At 46.6% G+C, this 19,484-nt stretch overlaps 1 protein-coding gene across 5 annotated transcripts in view; it reads left to right on the top strand.

Moving 5' to 3' along the window:
- TLK2 (tousled like kinase 2) overlaps nt 1–15,850 on the top strand; it is a 43,792-nt gene extending 27,942 nt beyond the window's left edge. For all 5 annotated transcript variants that reach the window (XM_048926965.1, XM_048926967.1, XM_048926969.1 and 2 more), the window contains 10 exons: nt 2,161–2,227; nt 5,014–5,111; nt 5,424–5,505; nt 7,140–7,231; nt 8,134–8,223; nt 8,700–8,869; nt 10,341–10,479; nt 11,379–11,490; nt 12,509–12,616; nt 13,001–15,850. In XM_048926965.1, the coding sequence (XP_048782922.1) occupies nt 2,161–2,227; nt 5,014–5,111; nt 5,424–5,505; nt 7,140–7,231; nt 8,134–8,223; nt 8,700–8,869; nt 10,341–10,479; nt 11,379–11,490; nt 12,509–12,616; nt 13,001–13,174 (1,132 nt within the window). In that variant the 3' untranslated portion in view covers nt 13,175–15,850. The remainder of the gene's footprint in view (nt 1–2,160; nt 2,228–5,013; nt 5,112–5,423; nt 5,506–7,139; nt 7,232–8,133; nt 8,224–8,699; nt 8,870–10,340; nt 10,480–11,378; nt 11,491–12,508; nt 12,617–13,000) is intronic.
- Nucleotides 15,851–19,484: the final 3,634 nt, after the last annotated feature.

The raw sequence follows: 19,484 nt of genomic DNA, 5'->3' as shown, positions 1-19,484 counted from the left end.
TGTGGGTCTTGATATAGCCTGGCAATCATAATGTTTATCTGTGATATCCAGTGAGTTTCTACCTGTAGAGAGCCTGCTGTGAGGTGATTTCCTCTCTACCTGGTTGTGCTGGTGAGCCTTTTTGTGCTGCCCAGTCATTTTCTTTAGTGTTTCTTGCTGCTCTGTCATTCTTTGCCACTGTATTTTAAGGTTTTATCTTTGTGGTTTAGAAGAGTTGCTCGTGGTGTTAATTAAAACTGCTCAGCTGTTCACTTGGAGTGTTGCAGCTTATGATGAATACACTGGTTTTGTAATCAGCTGCAGTGACTGCTTGCACGCAGATGCAGTTGTTGGACTGATTTGATTCAGGTACAGCATCTTCCTGATGTTGGAGGGAGGTTTTACATTTTGTGGAATTCTTACAGTGGTTTCTGTGCAAACTGAACGTAAATGCTTGTGAAACTTGAATGAAGAGTGGTTGGCCAAATAATTTCATTGATTTTTATTTCCTCTTAAGTTCATGGCTGTTGCTGTGCCTTAGAAAGAAGGGGAAGGTTTCATTACATAGGTTCAGAGGTACCCTGCCCCAGCATCACTCTCATGAAGAAAGTGAATGAAGCACATGTTGTCATTCACAGACAATATCTGCTGGATTAACCTTGAGGTTTGTTGAACACTTGGACAGTTTTAGAGGCTCAGCTGTACCAGAAGTAGTGCATTTCAGGCCGTGTTTCTGAAACAGGACAGTGTTTGTCTTTGAGCCTCCTTGGTTTTTGTAATGCTTGCTGCAAACGTGGCTTTTTTTGGGCAGTGCTAGCCTGCTACTCGTTACATCTCTTGCTTTATGAGTAGACTGTTGGTGTTTAGCTCTGCATTTCTCTTGTGCACAAGAAGCTATGGAAAGCTTGTTGCTGGTTTATTCAGTTGTCTTTTTATTCTTTGCACAGCAACATCAACCAAGGACCCAAACATCTGGGAAAGCCTTTTAGATAAGCTAAATCCAATCCAAGTTCAAACTGCTGTATTTTTCTTGTGGAATAGCACACTTTCATATGAAATGAGGCATCACATAAACATTTGCCATACCAGGTGTTTTTTGTATGTATCTTCAGTTTGTAACAAGCACTTCCTTGTGGTTGAAATCCTTTTAAAGGGAGCGTTGTGAATTTTGTGTTAGATTTACCTGCTTAAAAACTGCTGTAGAAGTTGTTTCAGCTGTGCAGCCCCTCTGCACTATAAGCAGGGGAGGGAAGTAGTGGCATTTCAAGACCAGCACTGAACCAGCTGCATCCAGCATTGTCTCAGTTGGCTGTAAGGTGAGCTGAGGGAGCACAGCCCAGCAGACAGAGGGCTCCATCTCCTCTTGAAACTGTGATACTGATGCTGTGGAGAACTCATGCTGACTTCTGTACTAGGTATGACACAGAGCATAACTGCTGCAACAAGGATCCTCTTGAGGCATGGTTTGGACTTAATTTTAGGTTCAGAAGGGTTATTTGTATGTTCTCACATGTGATCTTGTTTACAAAGTGAACAGATGCAATTGATGTGGACTTCATAACCTTATGTTCACATGCATGATGCCTTTACCCATGTTGGCAGCAGTGAGAGAATCAGTGTAATGATTGGTTTTGAAACTTCACAGATCTCAGTGCAGCATTACATTTCACTAGGGATGGACCCTATCACTGTTTTAGTGTAAGGCTGAATTTTGCCTCCTCTTAGAATGGAAACATTGCATGTTATTTACCATCAGTAAAATGGCAGTTGTTTCCTTATCCCACTGTAGCTGCTTGCAGGGTTAAAGATGTGGAAAAGTGAAGTAAACTTCCATGATTTCCCTGGAACCACCTGACAGCCTGAAACAAAAGTTCAGAATCCCAGTTCGTGACTCCGTTTGCAGTGTTGCTGTAGCCAGGTGTGGTGTTAACAATCCTCACACCGTCCTAAATAAGTGTTATTAGGAACCTGAATTTGAAATTGATTTGTGCTGTATTAAAGTTTAGCTTTTGGTCTCTTACTTGATTGGCAGATTGTGGAGCTAACAAAACAAAAAAAAGGTTGCTGGATGTTGACATACTCTGTGCAGTTACTGCTTCCATAGGAGAAGGTGCATATTGCAAGTCATGTACTTCAACACACATTGAAATTCAACAGCTTGGGTCTGTCTCTTCCATGCAGGTTAACGCTAGCAGAGTACCATGAACAGGAAGAAATCTTCAAACTCCGACTGGGTCATCTGAAAAAGGTAAGAACTGCAGAGAAGGCTTTTAGGTGGGTTTCTGACTCAGTTATTCTCCAAACTGGATCATTTCACTGCACAGATCACTCCCACTACTTTGCTAAGTAAGAGGGCTCTTGTTACTTGGAAAGGATGCTCAGGATGCTGTACTCGTATTTTGCAGGGCAGTAGTGTTGCTCTTTACTTCAGCACATAAATGGTGTCCTCACAGTTAGGATTTCATGATGGGAGTTCTGCTGTTTCAGTGCCAATGGAGCCTGCCTGCTTTGTATGTGCTTAGCATGAGGGAACGTGAAGGAAGGGACCAAGGGAAAGAAATGACAAGAACAAAGCAGAAAATGCAAGCAGCAGTGGCCTTCCCATTTCTTTGTCATGCACTATCTGTAACAGATCTGTAAAGTTTTTTGAGTAATAGCTGTGTTTAGGTAGTTATAAGGCATTATTGTTTTCATATATGTTGGTTTCAATAGGAGTGACACCTGCAAGTGTCACAGTATTTCAATAAGCTGCTGATTACTTTCAACATGATTGCAAAAATGTAAAAATAAAACTTCTGGGACACTTAGCAGATGGAGTGAAAATAAAATAAAGGCTTTCTGCCACTTTCCTAGCTAGAGTGAAGCAGGAGAAGTGGAAGTGCAGCACGCTGCCAGCCTTCCATCTTTGCTCAGGTGTTTGTGTACAACCTCTGCACTGAGGTTTTTTGTCCTGTGACCTCGGCACTGAATGCAAGGCTTCATTAATGCTTCTGTACCTCGTTATTTTCAGCGGTGAGGGAAAGTTAAAGCACATATGGAATCTGCTGGCATGCTGCCTGTTACATTTTATTGTCCAGTGAGTGCAGATATGTGATATGAGCAGGAGCATGCTGCAGGCATACTGCTCGATAGCTTCCGCATTGCTGGAGTGGATTAATTGCAGGTTGTCTGGCATGTAGTGTGGCACCCCGGGACAGAGGAATCCCATTTGGAAATGGATCTTAATGGAAAATGAAGTAATGTTCTGGGATCGTGGCATTGTCTGAAGCTGTTCTTATCCTTGTCCACTTTTGGAAACTGGCTCATTTTTTGTGCCTAAAAATAGAACCTGTTGAGAAGGGAAGGAGCAGTCACAAGACGAATGGGTTACTGTGTCCCTTGAGTCATGTGCACCAAATAATGCTGCTCAAGGCGCATGTTTTAATTGAGGTTTGCAACCCTGTCCTCATCAGTGTGAATTCAAGTCTTGTATTTGAGGGCAGTGGACCTTCCACCCTATGGACCTGTGCATAAAACTTTGACGTGGCTCCTTTCTTCTCAAGGAAAGAGGCAGGACCAGCAGTGCTGCACATCACTGAAGTTGTACAGGCCATGTTCCTCCAGGAGGCAGAGCCTCTCAGCACTTCCTCGCTTGGTTTCTAGACCCAATGTTCTCTGGAACAGAAGTCGTCTTTAAGAGCTGTGAAATCTCTGTGATCCAGATAAAAATTCTTTGGTCTTTGCTAAGTGAGTAACAGCTGAAGGTTCTTTCAGGTCGTGTGTTGGCTTATCAGTCACTCCTGCCCTATGATAAAGAAATCAGTCTCAGTTGAAAGTAAAGAGCTTTTGGGGCTCCCTGCTTGCAGGGTGAGGTGGTGGCTGTTGGCCTGGTGTTAAAGAGAAACAAGAACCCACCCAGAGACTAAAGAGTCCATGAAACTTACACTAAGATGTTCTGCTGACCACTGAAACGTGTGTTAAGGCATTCCTGCTTCTCAACTTCAGACTGCACATGTGGTTCAGTGTGGTGTCAGGGCTGTTACTCCCATGTGAACAAGCCTTTTCTTGCCTTGCCCTTGTTAACTGGAGCACGCTGTCCATTCAAATGATGTCTTACTACAGAAGCTGTTTGCTGTAACTTCCATTTCTGAGTTAGGCAGCTTTTATGTTTCTTGGGTAGAAAACACAATACCCTGAGATGTGTTGGAAGATTACTGTAGCATTTATGTGCTGTGGTAGTTTTCACACTGATAGTCTATAAGAGGTGAGCATGGAATCTGGTACTGGAAATCTCCGTTTCCATAACGTTAAGTTAGAACCATGCACGTGTAAGGTGTAAAGTGTCAGGCAGGCCACATCATCCTGCATCCTTCAAACATTCCCTTTTTATGGCTTTTCAAATTCCAAAGTCTGTACTTCAGAAAAATCTCATTTGCTTTTGTTATCTACGTGTCAAAGCCCAGGATGCCAGTCTCTATATTTATAGCATGTCTTTCTTTAAGCGTCACGTCCCAGTTTTTGAAGATGCAGTCTTAAAAGATTTATCACGCAGCTAGCCTGCAGAAGGGGAGAGGGGTTTGGAGGATGAATGGCTGCCATTTTAACCTGGTCTGTTTGCCCAAGGAGGCTGTGGATGCCCCATCCCTGCAGGCATTCAAGGCCAGGCTGGATGTGGCTCTGGGCAGCCTGGGCTGCTGGTTGGTGACTTGCACACAGCAGGGGGTTGGAACCAGATGAGCACCGTGGTCCTTTTCAACCCAGGCCATTCTGTGTTTCTATGATTCCTTTCACCTTCTGCCCGACTCTTTAAATGGAGATTGGTGGCCCTGCATGCAGCAGCGGGGTTGAAGCTTGATGATCTTTGAGGTCCCTTCCAATCCAAGCCATGCTATGGTTTTGTGATACCATGGCTGTGAGCAGCTTTTTCATCTCCCAGACACATTATTTGCCAATGACCTGGTTACACATGGAGTTACGTTTGTGGCTCCAGGTAGAAATGCTGGCTATAATATTTGAAACAATGTCGTGTTTTCTTTTTGGTTTTCTCTTGCACAGGAAGAAGCAGAGATCCAGGCAGAGCTGGAACGGCTAGAGAGGGTTAGAAATCTACATATCAGGGAATTGAAAAGGATACACAATGAAGATAACTCACAGTAAGCCCACGGGAGTCATAGAGGGTGTATTGCTGTTATGAAGGGGACAAATCAGATTTGCAAATACTGTATCTTTTCCTCAATCAGTGTTTCACCTTAATGTGTCATTAGCCTAGGGGGCAGGGCAAAGGCTTCTGAGCACATCAAAGTATCATTATATAACCTTGTATCAATAGAAAATGATTAAATAGTGTCAAATCTGCCAGTTCTGATATTTTTAGTTCTCAATATAAAAATGTTTCTAAGTTGTATAAGAGCTATAATCTGTTATAGTTCATTGTCAGTGTTGTTAAAGTGTGTCTTTCTTGCCAGATTTAAAGACCATCCAACGCTAAACGATAGGTATTTGTTGCTACATCTTCTGGGTCGAGGAGGCTTCAGTGAAGTATATAAGGTAAATTCGAGGTGCCACTCTGATGCAGTGTGAATCTGCAGTGAAATCCCACAGTAAGCAGAACCTCGCAATCATTTTCACAATGGAGCGTGTGGTTGTGGAAGGAAGAACAGAACACATGTTACATCTGGCTTGTATTAGACAGCAGGCTTGAAATTTTTAGGTTCTGCTCACGTCCTCAGAGGTCAAATTTCCTGCAAATGGATGTTTTAAGAAAGCACTGCACTAAATCTGCAGGTTTCACCAGGACAGAAGCCTAGCATTGAAGTGCTGTACACAAATACCTTAACGTGGCTAAGTTTTACTGAGGATGGCATAGCAAGTCTGAGCTTTGCTGTAAATAAAAGAGAAAATAAATAGGAGCAAAGCCTTTATTTCCTGGGGGGTAAAAGGCTTTTTTCTTCGTTTTATGGTCTGAAGTAGCAGACTGGGTGTGTGTGCAGTCCTTGGAACTGAGGAGTGCTTGTCTGTCAGTACTCTTTGCATGGCCAAGACTTACGATACTTTGGAGGTTCTTGTTTGATTATTACACTTAAATCCTCTCCAGTGCTACATATTCTCCACTTATACCCAGTAGTCTTTAATTCATGTTGAATTTGGGTAGAATTAACGTAACTATTCCAATGCAAATGTTGGGAACATCATGATGATTTATTATTTTGATGCAGTATAACGACAGGTACCCAAAGCAGAGGGGCCTACTGTTCATGTAGCCAAGAGGGAGTGCTGCCTGCAAGTACTCCCAGTTTCTCTTTGGAGTCTCTGATGACTCAGTAGAAATGCAGAGCTCCACAGGCGAAAGGTGAAAGCAAGGGCATAGGAATGCTTCATACCTGACTGTGCATAAGGGTTATAATTACATTACTAAAACAAAGAAATGCTTATTTCTCTTCTCCACGGTCCATGCTGATCTGTTAAGCATTACGAGTTCAGTATACAGCTTTTCAGCTGGATGTGGATTATCCTTGTTTGCTTACAATAGGATTTTACCCAATCCTGTAAATTATTAGATGTTTCTGCTCTCAGACAAAGTAACAGACTTCTTCATTTCCCCAAGAACACAATTCCAGTGATCTATTCTTTAAAGGCTGCTTAAATAGCAAGATATTGGACATGCAGCACCAGCATTACACAGTTCAGCCCTCGAATTGTCTGGCTTCTAAACAAGCTGAGACATTTTGCTTCAAGATGGAGAGCTGAGCTACCAGAAACAAAGTATTAAAGATCTGCTGTGTGATTTTCATTTTTGTTTTCAACTTAGTGTAGAAAAATAAGTGAGCTGGTTGGGGGAATAGTGACAAAGTCTTTCCCAGAGTGATTGAGTGGCTGTATTTCAGTAATTTGGCCGTTGTGATCCCCATTGTAGCACTGGTAGTAAAATGTCAGAATAAATGCAGCATTAGTTGAATCCCATAGGGAAGGGTCAGATCAAAGCACAGAATATTCAATTGTTTTCAGAGTTGCTTGGTTTCATTAGTGAAACTAATTACATCAAAATGTGGGTTTGCTCTTCGCTCAGTCTGTTGTAATGCTGATTTCCTGGGTGGGGAGATTGATTTGTTAGATCTTGTCTGCTTCTGCAGCGTGAAGTTGAGGCTGTGATTCCTACTGATGCTCAGATCTTCTCTTTGCAGGCATTTGATTTAACAGAACAGAGATACGTAGCTGTGAAAATACACCAGTTAAATAAAAACTGGAGAGATGAGAAGAAAGAAAACTATCACAAGTAAGCAAGGCTGTAAAACAGACACGTCCCCAAGTTGTGTTTAGTTCTTCACTGTCTGTGAACAGGCAGCCATTTTTTCCTATGTTTTGCCACATTTCAAAAGCCACTCTGTCCCAACATCTACTTGTAAAATTTATATTCATGTTAGAAATGTCTTCAATATGTGCACACACCCCCAGTTTTGTATAAACACGAGGCTTTAAAGCACCAGTGGTGCTGTAGAAAGAAAGCACTAAAGTGGCTTCTCTTCAAAATGTGTAAGATCTTGCAGAAAAAAGTGCTTATGCCCATCTTCCATGCACACACCTGCATGTTGAAAGACTACTTTTTGTTTCCTAGAATACTTGAGCTTTCCACAGGTGATAGGAATAACTTGTCACAGCCTAGAAGAGGGCTGCAAGGAGCCTGTTAAGCATTGGTAACACTTACTTCCTCATGCCATGGATTAGATAAGTGCTGCAGAATCACAGCCAAAATTTTTTCACAGAACTTCAAAGACAAAACTGTGATCTTGCTTCCTCAACGTGTCAGTGCCATAAGCTAAGCTGGAGTTGAAGCTTGGACTGTTGAACATCCTGGAATTTTTCTAGAACTTGCTGATTTTTGCGTTCAGCTATCTTGGATCCCATAGCGATTTATTATGAGATAATTCTGTTTTGGCGAGCAGTACCATTAATCAGGATTAAGTTATTTTGTAGTGCTGCCAGCATTTGGGAATCTGATACACTTGGATTCTGTGGTTCTCAAAAACTATTCTGAGCAGCTCCTCGTTTGCCTGCCTTTTCTTAAGCTGTGTGATGTGCATGGGTTTGTGACTGAACATGGACTGTCTGGGTGCTCCTTCTGCAGAACTTAGAGTTATGTCACTTGTATGACTAATGCTCCCACTTTCCTATTTTCAGACATGCGTGTAGGGAGTACAGAATTCACAAAGAACTGGATCATCCTCGAATAGTTAAGCTATATGACTACTTTTCACTGGACACTGACTCGTAAGTTGCGTCGCTGTGTGCTTTGACTCGGTTTGACCCATCCACCACAAAGTTTTTGATCTCAAAATCTTACAGCAGAGTTCAGGGTATATCCATGCCTTGCAGAGGTGCTGCAGAGATGTCTGCTGTCTGAGGCAGTTCCAGCATGCACAGATTTTCTAGAGATGCTGTCTCGCATGCCCTGTTATGTCACATGTGATGCTCTGCTTGTAAATCTTGCTTTTTGTTGACCTGGGCACATGCCCCAGCCAAAACTGCTTCCATTTCTGCTCTGGTGCTAAATGGAATGTATCTGACCTTTGTACTATTGAGCATTGACTATTGTGCTCTTGGTGCCCTAATTTTGGAAAGAGATTAATTGGCTGGAGGACTCTTAATGTATTGATGGAATAGATGAGACTTGCAGACAGACAACAACAAAGTGGTCTGGTTTCTGTCAGATGCCTTAATTACAACTGCTGCTGTTTTGCCTTCAGGTTTTGTACAGTGTTAGAATACTGTGAGGGAAACGATCTGGACTTCTACCTGAAGCAGCACAAGTTAATGTCGGAGAAGGAGGCGCGATCCATTATCATGCAGATTGTGAATGCTTTAAAATACTTAAATGAAATCAAACCTCCCATCATACACTATGACCTTAAACCAGGTATGCTGTGCTGGTAGCTGACGTGCTTAAGGATGCTAACTGAAAGTAATGGGCTCTAATTGAAGCGGGGGTGTTTGTTTTGGTCAGGCAGCAAAAAGGAGACGGTCCTGCCTGGGAAAACACACTTGCAAGAAGAAAAAGCTATAATGCATAGAACATTCTGTGAAAAGGGTATTGTCTCCCAGAATTGCAACATAAACAAGGAAGTAACATTCCAGCAAGAGTAGCCTCTTTATTCAAAATGAGCTCTTGAACCACCAAGTGTCTGTGTTTGGTTTCTCAATGTCCTGCTTGTGTTCTGCTGTTGAGAGCTTCTGTTATTGCTTCATAAAGGTTCCCATAATTACTAGTGTGTTTTATGTTCCCATTCTTCTGGCTTATTCTTTCTGTAATCATCTGCCTGAAATCTTGGGGGCAGAAGCTGGGAAGTGTTCAGGTTTTTGGTTGGTTTGGTTTTTATGACGTGGCAGCTCACAAAGCAGAGGACATGCACGCTCCAGTCCTCCTTTGCATTCATTAGCATCTACCAAGCAGAAGGGCCTTTGAAAGATGTTTTTGCAGGGCTCTATGTAGCACTGGATAGAGTAGTGAAGGCAGAAATGGAAGTGCTCTCTTTTGGGATGTTGGCTACGTTGCTTTTTCCTAGTCCAGTAAAATTCAACCACCTCTTCAGACAGTTGTCTCTGGTTTGCCTTCCTTTACTGGTGGCACCTCGTGGGTATTGTGTAACTCTGTGATGTGGTTTATTGCATCAGCAAGAGGAATCTGTACAGGAGGTGGTGCTGTTGCACTGTTCTAGTGACCGTATTCCTTCCCCCAGCTGTTGGCTGTTCTTGCTGTGTCTGAACATGCAGCAGAGCTCTGCCTGCAGTTGTCTAAAGCTGTGATTCATCTGCTGCCACCACACACAATTCTGCTGTTTTATTGTATGCTTTGAGAAAAACAGTGATGATCTGAATTCTTGATCCTTGATGGATTTATGAAAGACTCTTGCTTAAGCAGTAATTGTCTTTCTGAGCTTAGAAAGCCACTGGGGAGCACTGCCAGGAAGGGAGAGAGTTTCTGGCTGTTGAGAGACTGGGGCAAGTCAGGACTTCTGGACACAATGAGTCATGACTGTGTATGTTTGCTTCTTTGCTTAGTCTTTCTTTTTGACCTGCCCTTCTAGCAGGACCTTTGGGAGGGGTCAAAACAGCACGGGCATCAAGCTGATTTGGAGAATAGGGCTCGTAATCCAAAGGCTCCAAGTAATGTTAGGCAACTGAGCCTTTTGAGGATGGATAAATCACATCTAGCAGTCAGAGGGAGCTGAGTTGTCTCTGAATTTAAAACACCTACCCCAGGCAGCTGCAGCTGGCTGTGCTTTGTAGGATGCTTGCTTTCTTGTAGAGAGCCAGACTTCAGTGCAATTTTATTCTTGCTTTTCCCTGCTAAATGTATTTCTAAGAGACTGCTTCCTTCCTCTGTTTAGGTAACATTCTTCTAGTCAATGGTACTGCATGCGGAGAGATAAAAATCACAGATTTTGGGCTTTCCAAAATCATGGATGATGACAGCTACAACTCTGTTGATGGCATGGAGCTGACGTCGCAGGGGGCTGGTACTTACTGGTAAGCATCACCTGTGGGGCACTTGCAGCTTAAAGATCAAGAAGAGTTTCCAGGTCTCTTTGCATCTGTGTCAGCTCTGCATGTGCTGCCATTGCCAGCTTGAGATGGTAGAGACCCTGTAAATCAGGGAAGGAGAATACTATGCAGGTACATGAGGGAGAAGGAAAGAGCATTCCACTGAAGAGAGGTGAAAATCCATAGAGTTAGCTCTTACAACTTACATAAATCTCATAGCACTGTTTGTAGCCACAGCTTCACTTCCAAGTGCCATATGAAAGATATTTGCAGCAATACTTGACTCCCAGTGCCAGATGTCATCGCTGCAAGGGATGCAGCTGAGAGCAAGACCTGCATTAAGTACCACAGGATGTAATTATTAGATGTTTGTTACCCAAAGTGCAGTGTGTCCCTGTGGGCAGCATTTGTACACAAACATTTGTTTAAGCCTTCCATATTGTGTGAACAAACATTTAGGCCTGTTCTTTTCCAAAAGCAAAACTAGCTGTAGTTTGAGCAAAGCTTTCTCTGTCAACTGCCAACTAGGCTTGAATTTCTAGAAATACATATTTTTGGCTGTGGATTTCTATTGTGAAATTGTTGGCCAAGCCCTTTTGACAACAAATACCAGTTTTGAAGATGAAAGAAAACAAGGTTATTTTATGTGCTTCTGTTGAAAGGAAACTGACTGTGCTGAGTAATTCAGACCGTCAGTGTCTGGAGAGTCTTTGGGTCTGTGGTCTTCACAAAAAGCAGTGGTATGGCAGTGGTGATCTCAGATGCACAGGATCAAAACTGGCTTCTGTGAATCCCAAGCCAGATTATGTCTTCTTTTCTAAACAAAATGGCTGTAAGTATTAGAAGATAATACTCATAACTTGTTGTCCATTCTTTTTAATCAGGTATTTGCCACCAGAATGTTTCGTGGTTGGGAAAGAACCTCCAAAGATTTCAAATAAAGTTGATGTCTGGTCAGTAGGGGTCATCTTCTATCAGTGTCTCTATGGCAGAAAGGTAAGAGAGCATGTAACCTCTTTCCAAGCAGCAATTCCCAAACCTTTGGGAGGCAGCCCTGGCTTCTGCTCCCTTCACCTTGCCAGACTAGGAGGTGCTTTTCCCTTGTCTCCTTGCCACCAGTTCTGAGACAGAGCCCATATTAATGGAGGGAGGATAATTTGTTAGGTTGTGTTTTGCTCCACGTGGCAATAGTTTCAGAAGCAACGTTCTTCAGAACATCTTTCCTGATGGTCGTATTTCCAGTGAGATGATAATGGGCAAAATGAGTGTGTCATTTGGGGCCAGGCACCTGGCATTCTTGCTTTGGCATTGTTTTATCATGCTTTCAATGTTCTGATGTTATTCTTTGAATGCAGAGTCTTTGTCAGGCCCAATTTGCTCAACAGCTGCAAGTGTTTTAAAATAAAATAGATGCAAAGACTAAATGTTTTTAGAATGCCTTTTGGAAGGGAAGAGTCTATTTCAGGAAGAGGTGATTTGTTCTGAGAAAAGACAATCTTTTCCTTTTTTAATGACATCAGAAGGAGTTGGTTGGGCAGGAAAAGGATTCCATAAGCTCTCGTGTTTACAAGTCTTTGGTAACCAGGAATTGGGAAAGCCTGGGCTGATAGAAACATTGTGGTGTCAGTCAGACAAACAGTGGAACCAGCCAAGCAGGGGTTGAAGGAGGTGAATCTCCTGGCCGCTCAGATGGATGAGGGTCCTCTCTGATGTGACAGAGCTGACCTATGATGTCTGCAAGCACATGGAGGTGCTTCCTGCCTGAGCTGGAGACACCCCGGACATGTTCCAGCTTGGTGTCCCTTCAGTTCAGTTCAGAAACAGAGCAGTGTGTCGGATGTTCATCTGGCTGGAATCTGCAAGCACCTTCACAGTGTTCATGGGCTTCTTGCCTGGAAAAATGCTGATGTCAAGTGATGATTAACAGTAGCACTATGGGATTTTTCTTTTAAGGCCTGTCATCAGTCTTTAACTACTATTGTTTTGGGGTTGTTTTTTTTTATTTTTTTGGTAGCCCTTTGGCCACAACCAGTCACAACAAGATATTCTCCAGGAGAACACGATTCTGAAAGCTACCGAGGTGCAGTTCCCTCCAAAGCCAGTAGTCACACCAGAAGCAAAGGTGAGTCCTCAGCAGCGTTCGGTCACATTGCATTGCCCTTCAGCAGTGGTTCCTTCCTTTTGGCTTTCCTTCAGGAAAAGGCTTTCCTTCTGTTTACTAGCAAGGAGTTTGTGTTCAGCTCTCGCCTCCTGCAGAGCGATCTGTTGCATCGTTGTTGTTGTCAGCCTCAGGGTCGAATGGAGTACAGCACGTCTCTCTACCCGTGCTTTCTCCTGCTAAAAGATGTGCTTCTGGCACAGCAGCTGTCTGTGCAATCACTGGGGAAGGAATTTCAGCGCTGGGTTGTCAGATTGGCCCAGCTCCCAAAGAGTTAGATCTATCAAAGCGAGCTTCCTGTTCCTGTCAGTCTGCTAATTCTTGTTTTGCCTTGGGGGGTATCTGCAGGCATTTATCAGGCGTTGTTTGGCCTACCGAAAGGAGGATCGGATAGATGTCCAGCAGCTGGCCTGTGACCCATACTTGCTGCCTCACATCCGCAAATCTGTATCCACAAGCAGCCCAGCTGGAGCTGCGATTGCATCAACCTCTGGATCGTCCAATAACAGCTCTTCAAACTGACACAGAGTAATAGGCCAAAAACTGCTCGAGAAACCGGCAAAAAGACTTTCAGAAACGGCTTTGGAGTAGAGGAATCCGCAAGGGTCTTGAGAAACCTGTACCAGGTGCTTTTTTTCTCTTGCTTTTTTCCATCCATAGAGCATGACAACATCTAATCTCATCAAGAAAACCTTCGGCATCTAGGCCAAGCCATGTGGATAGGAGGTGGCTTGAGGTTTGTCCAGCAAATGACCACAAAGTGTGGCTGCTCTGAACAAGGAGGGGAAACTCAAGAAAATAAAACAAAACAAAAGACGTGGTTCCACGTACTGTGAACTTCTGAACATGCAGCCTTGGGGAATCCAGGACGCCGTGTGTGCTTCATATGAAGAATGTGGACTTTGGAAAAAAAAAGACTGGTCGAGTCCAGTGTTGATATTTAAACATTGTTCTTTTTCTTTTAATAAAGTTTAGGTAACATCTCCTGAAAAGCTCGAAGCACCAAGGTTCAGCTGGGGATGGTATATGACTCTTTGCCCTTTGGAGGGGAAAAAAGTTGATCCTGCCTGTTCATGGCACTAGCGTTAGTGTTTTACCCCTAATTAATTTCAGTTTTTTAAAAATAACAATTTTTTGGAAGAAAACAGTTTTCTGGTCTCAAAGTGAAACCCGTATTAACAAGCTGATGGCATTCTGCAGATGGCACAGCTTTCTGCTCCCCTTGGGGTGGCCTCTGACAAATCATTCACCTTCTCAGGAGGGCGGTGAAGCTCACAGGCAGGCCTGCATGGATCTCCTGTGCTCAGAGTGGATTGCAGTCCAGACTGCCACCAGGTTTTCAGCTGCTGCTTCATCGCTCTCTCAACGGTTGCACCTTTGTAATTTATTTGAAGTGCTGTTCTTTTTGAAAACACCCCCTGCTCATAATCTGCTCTTGTGAGCATGATATCTGGTGACTGCTGAGGAGGCAGGCAGCGAACAGGAAAGAATTGGAGCTCAGCTCAGTCGATCACAGGTGTAATCTGTGCTCGCGCAGTGCTGTGCGTATCTCACTCATGTTACAGAAATCCAAAGCTGAAGAAAGAAGGCTTGTCTTGTTCTTCTCACTTAGGTGACTTGGCAGGAAAGCTTCCTCTCTCCCTTAGCATTTTGCTTTTAAAACTTGCTGACTTTTCTAACTTGCTGCCATCGCAGCACCAGATCGCGAGTGGAAGGGAAGGAGGTAATGTTCTAGAAGGGAACAAATCTCCTCTTATTTCTGTCGCCCTTCTGTACGCTGCCTGGAGGGGGCTTGCACCTCCAGCTGGAATCTGCCTGCTGGCAAACATCAGCCTGTTGTCCCCACCGTGCCCCTTTCCCCCCTGCATTGAAGGAGGACTGAAAACACCGAAAAGCGCAGCGCTCGAACATGTGGCAGCCAGCTTGGAGCGTTCCTAACATGTGGCAGCAGCCCCTGGCCAGGCAGATTTAAAGATGCAGTATTCAAGAACAAAGTTTTTCAAGGGAGAGAGGCGATGCCACTGCTGCCTTGCAGGGCCTTGGTTAAAGAACAGGTGATCCTATGCACGGGGCTGTTGCACAGCACCTCCAGGTTGCTCCTGCAGCTCCAGCAGCGTGTGGGCATGAAGTGCCTGCGTGGTGCCTTGTGGCAAGCAGTGCTGTCAGCTTTGCACTTTCTGAGGGAACTTGCACTTGCCTGCCTTACTGGAAGCCATCCTCTGCTAACATGTGTTATTTGTTCTGAAAAAAGAGTAATTAAGCAAATTGATCTGGGAAGCACGGAACCATGCTTTGATTTTTTATTGCAGCTGTTTGAAGGTGGTCTCCCAACTGTTGTATTTGAAACAAAAGAAATATTGCATCTTTAAATACTCGGCCATCATTTTGTGGTCCTTTTATCCTCGCTGGTCTGTTCCAGAAATAACTGTTCAGCCAGCAGTGATTCCACGTATCTGTAGGGCAAAATCAAGGTTGATGCTTCATCCTGTTTGCTGCCATGGCTGATCTGGTGCCTGTCCGCATAGGGGAGAATTCTAAAAGGGTTTTTTATATCCCAGCCCTGTTGTTCCTTGGCCATACAGTGTGTGCTATCTCTGTGGGTGTTGAGTAGTTTTGTGTCCGATGCATTTATTCCTGCTGTGTGACACCCATTCAGGGCCTGGGGACAGCATTAGCCTTTTCTGGGGCTGAAAGCAGTGAAGAACCTTGGTAGAATTCCAGCTGCAGCACCTTGTTAGCACGGGTTTCACTTCCAATAACAGACCCTATTGCCACACTGTTCATTTACTTAAAGAGAAGTGTATGAAGAATTTGTAACTTAAACCAGGCCAGACTGTTTTGGCTCTACCCAACAGATGAGACGTGGATATTAAAATAAGTTTTAAGAAACTGATTTGCTTGGCTCTCACTCTTTTGCCCTTTGTAGTGTTGGCACGAGGTGTTTGCAGGATGAGGATGGAGGAGGTGGTGCTCAGCAGCTCAGGCCATTGGGATCCCTGCATGAGAAGAGGGAGCTGAAAATCATTGAGTCTTATTTGACTGCTGACCGATCGAACTCTGGAAGATGGAGGAAGAAATCAGAGTGGAGTTTGTCCCTCGTTTCTGCTGGAGTAGCGGCTGCCTTTGGAAGCTGATTGTGTTTAGGCTACAAAGTAATGTTTCTTTTTGTGTCTGTTAATGAAAATGTGTGCACCTCCTGCTCTGCCCCGGCTGTGCTGAAAGCTGATGGCCTGGAATAACAGCAACAAGAAGTCCAGCTCCTTTCATTTCATCCAGCCAAGTCTCAACAGCTTTTAAACTATAAAATAGAGAAGGGAGGGGGGTGGAAGGCAACAAAACCTTGGCAGCTGAAGGCACTGTGTCCACTTGTAGGTGGATGAAGCACTGCAGGGCCCGGTCTGCAGCCCAGATCCCCACTGCATGGTGAGGAGTTGCCAGGCAGGGAGCAGTCAGCTGTGCTCAGGATGGGTGAGGATTCCTCTGCTCCCAGCAGCCCTGACGTCACCCTCCTCACATTCGGGGTCAGAAAGAACTTTCAGCAAAGCTCAGATGAAACCAAACACCAACAGCAGCGCGGCTCCCTCTGTGCTGCTGCAATTGATTAATTTTTTGGTCCCGAGCACCAGTTGGGGTGACACAACACAGATTTGGACAGCAGGAGCTGGCGGCTGCCTTTCAGCAGCAGTGGCATGATGCAGGGGGTGGTCAGGTACACAGCTTGTGCATGGCATGCCTGCAGCTGGGGCACGTGCAGAGCTCAGTGCAGACAGGAGCGAGGCTTCCCCAGGGGCTGCCTTGCTGGATGCTTCGCCTCCTACGTTAGCAGTTAGGCGTCATGCTATGAAACGAGCTTCCCTCTGCCAACTAGGCCAGTCCCGTTTTATTTTGTGACCTGGCAAACCCTCAACGCGAGGTTTGCTACCGCCGCCTGCGTCTCCCTGGGGTTTGCTGCTGGAGGAGGTGGTTTTCTGGGTGCTGAAGCAGCTCTGCCTTGAACCCGGCACGACCTGGAATGCAGCACACGGAAGCGGGACTCCCACCCAGCACAGAGGCAACTTTCCTGCTGCACACGGATGCCTCTTTGCACCGAGACTCCATGGTGCACACGGAGCTCCTGCAGCGATTGCCCTGGGTAGGGCTGGGGGCAGGAGGCCAAGCAAACGCCGCGCTGCACGCCCAGGGCCAGGCGGCTTGGCCACAAGGACCCGATTGTCTGCCAGGCGGGGGGGCAGGAGCTGGGGCTGAGCAAAGCTCTCATTTCATGCATTAACCGTGTGGGGGGCGTGAAGGACGGGAAAAGCGGCTGGCGTGTGCTGTCTGGTGAGGAGCTGCCAGCATTGAGCTCCCTGTGCAGCTCTACGGCTCCCAGGCCTGGACTGTGCCACAGGATCGCTTTGCTGCAGCCTTTTCTTCTCCTTTTCCAGTTGCTCCTAATTGCCAAATGTCAGCCTGCTTCCATAGCTGGGTCAGTGCTGGGTGGTGCTGAGGTGGGCTGGTAAAGCCTGAAGTGAAACGTTTAGCAGAGCTCACTATTATCCTCTCCTAATGGCTAGGGCTGGCCTGGACTGGGACTGGACCCACAAACGTAACGGTGTGGAGCAGGACAGAGGCTCAGCCTTGTGAGCAGTGGTGCTGGGTTTGTGCAGTGCTTGGCTCTGGTTCGCAGGAAGCACAACACGGTGCTCAGCTCAGCCCTGTCCTCGTTTGACCGAAGCTGCCTGCAGCCCAGGAGCTGTAAGCATGCATTGGCTGGGGGGCAGGACAGTGATTTGGTCATGTCCTCCTTCTTGGCCTGCCTTAGCTTTGCATCGAGGCCATAGCTACAGCCCTTGCATTGTTCAGCATTGCCTCATCCCAGCTCCTGCTAACCTGAAAATCTGCCTGTCAGCACCCAAACCAAAGCGATGGACATCAAAACCCCTCCATGAGAAAGGGGGCTGAGGGAGGGGGCTGTGCCTGTGAGGTGAGCTGCAAATAAAGGATCCAGGGCTGCCTGTGTGGCCCTGAACCTATGATGCTCCATCTGGGAATGGCCATGGGGAGGGGTGGGAGCATTGCTCCCCGCTCCCATCACTGCTCTCCCAGTGCACCACGCAGGATGTGCCGTCCTCTGCCACCTCCAGGTGCCTTCCCTCTGGGCCTCACGTCCAGGCACTGCTAATTCTTGACTGAGTCATGAGCGAGGAGAAAGTGTTTTTCTCTGAAAGTCAGATTGCTGGTAAATGGCTGGAACTCCTCGCAGCCCCTGTCCGGGTGCAGCAGCGTTGGGTTTGGGGCAGCGTTTTTCCCCAGGCAGCCCCAACCTCTTCTCGCCCCCGCGGCGGAAGGGCAGGGATTTCAGTGCTGGCCCTCCCAGGGCTGGAGCGCCCTGAAATTCCTCGTGGCAGCTCTGAGCGAGCACATCTGGTTTTAATAAATAATTTGCAGCTTGAACTTGCCTGACACTTAAGGGCCGTTCTTGGCCAGCATCCCTCCCCACGCAGCTGGGTGCTGAGCGGAGCCAGGCTGACAGCGCTCTTGGACGTGGCTGGTGGCCAAAGTCCCCGACGTGGCCGAGCCCTGGCACCCAGTGTGGCCACAACCCCTGGATTCATCTTTGAAGGATGCAAACCGGAGCTGTGGGGCTGATCTCCTGCCCAGCCCCCAGCAGGGACACATGCCAAAGCCCCCACCCATGGTGGCAGAGCCCTCAGCGTGTCTCAGGCCTGCAGAGGAGCACAGGATTTTGTGGCGTTTCCATAGCCAGCCCTGCTCTTTCCCACTCCCCGTCCCTACCCTGGCATCCAGCCCTCAGAGCACAGTACCAGTGCAGGAGGATGTGAGAGCTCCCGGGATGAAGGCTCCCCTGGGCAGCACTGCCGTATTCACGTGTGCACCCAGCACCGCTTCACCCTCATTTATTTTGCATCTCCCCACAGCTGGGATGGAGCAGGAACAGCCAAGCACCCCCACCCCAGAGCCTCCATTCCTCCTGCAGGCTGGGAGCAACGTGGCCTTCCCTTCCCTTCCCTTCCCTTCCCTTCCCTTCCCTTCCCTTCCCTTCCCTTCCCTTCCCTTCCCTTCCCTTCCCTTCCCTTCCCTTCCCTTCCCTTCCCTTCCCTTCCCTTCCCCAGTGCGGGGGAGAGAGGAGCCAGCAGACGCCGAGACGGCCTCTTCCCTCAGCAGTGACCTCAGTGCAGTGTGTGCCAGGTGGGTGTTGATTTTGGCCCGATGAGGAGGAGGAGGAGGAGGCTGAGGCAGTGCTGAGGTGGGCGCAGGGCAGCGCAGCCCCTCATCATGCAGCCACAATGGCCAATGGTGCCCTGGGAGCAGCAGGAGCAGCACTAGGGGTCATCCTGCTGTCTGGGTGCAGCTGGAGCCCTGTGCTGGAGGAGGGCATACAGCATTTATGAGGGCATCCCAAGGAGGGCTGAGGAGATGTAAAGGGCTGAGGGTCAGCAGGGTGGGGGTTTGGGAAAGGGTCTGTCCCATAGGGCAGTGAGCTGCTGGGGTTCAGATCTGCCCCATTTTGGAGCCAAATTCACAGGCTTGCAGACCTCTCTGACCCTGAGCACCCCCGCTTCAGATCTGGGCTCTCTTTAATCCTTCAGCCTCCTTCAGAACGGCTCATTGCTTTATCCAAAGTGGTTTCTCAAAGCCATCACATCCTCTTTCATTAGCAAAACCACTCCTGAGGAGCCCTTCTGCACCCTGGGAGCGCGGGGTGGCCACGAGGGTTGGTGTCCCATCCCAAATTACTGGGTAAGAGCTCATCCCACGGCTCACTGGGGACATCTCCCTCCCAGCCTGTGGGGCACCACACAGCCCCAGGTCTGCCCGTGCTCACAGCCAG

The sequence above is a fragment of the Lagopus muta genome, chromosome 25 (assembly GCF_023343835.1).
Source record: "Lagopus muta isolate bLagMut1 chromosome 25, bLagMut1 primary, whole genome shotgun sequence".
Classification (NCBI taxonomy): domain Eukaryota; kingdom Metazoa; phylum Chordata; class Aves; order Galliformes; family Phasianidae; genus Lagopus; species Lagopus muta.
The sequence above is the reverse complement of the archived record's forward strand: the minus strand, read 5'-3'. Positions and strand labels throughout refer to the sequence as shown.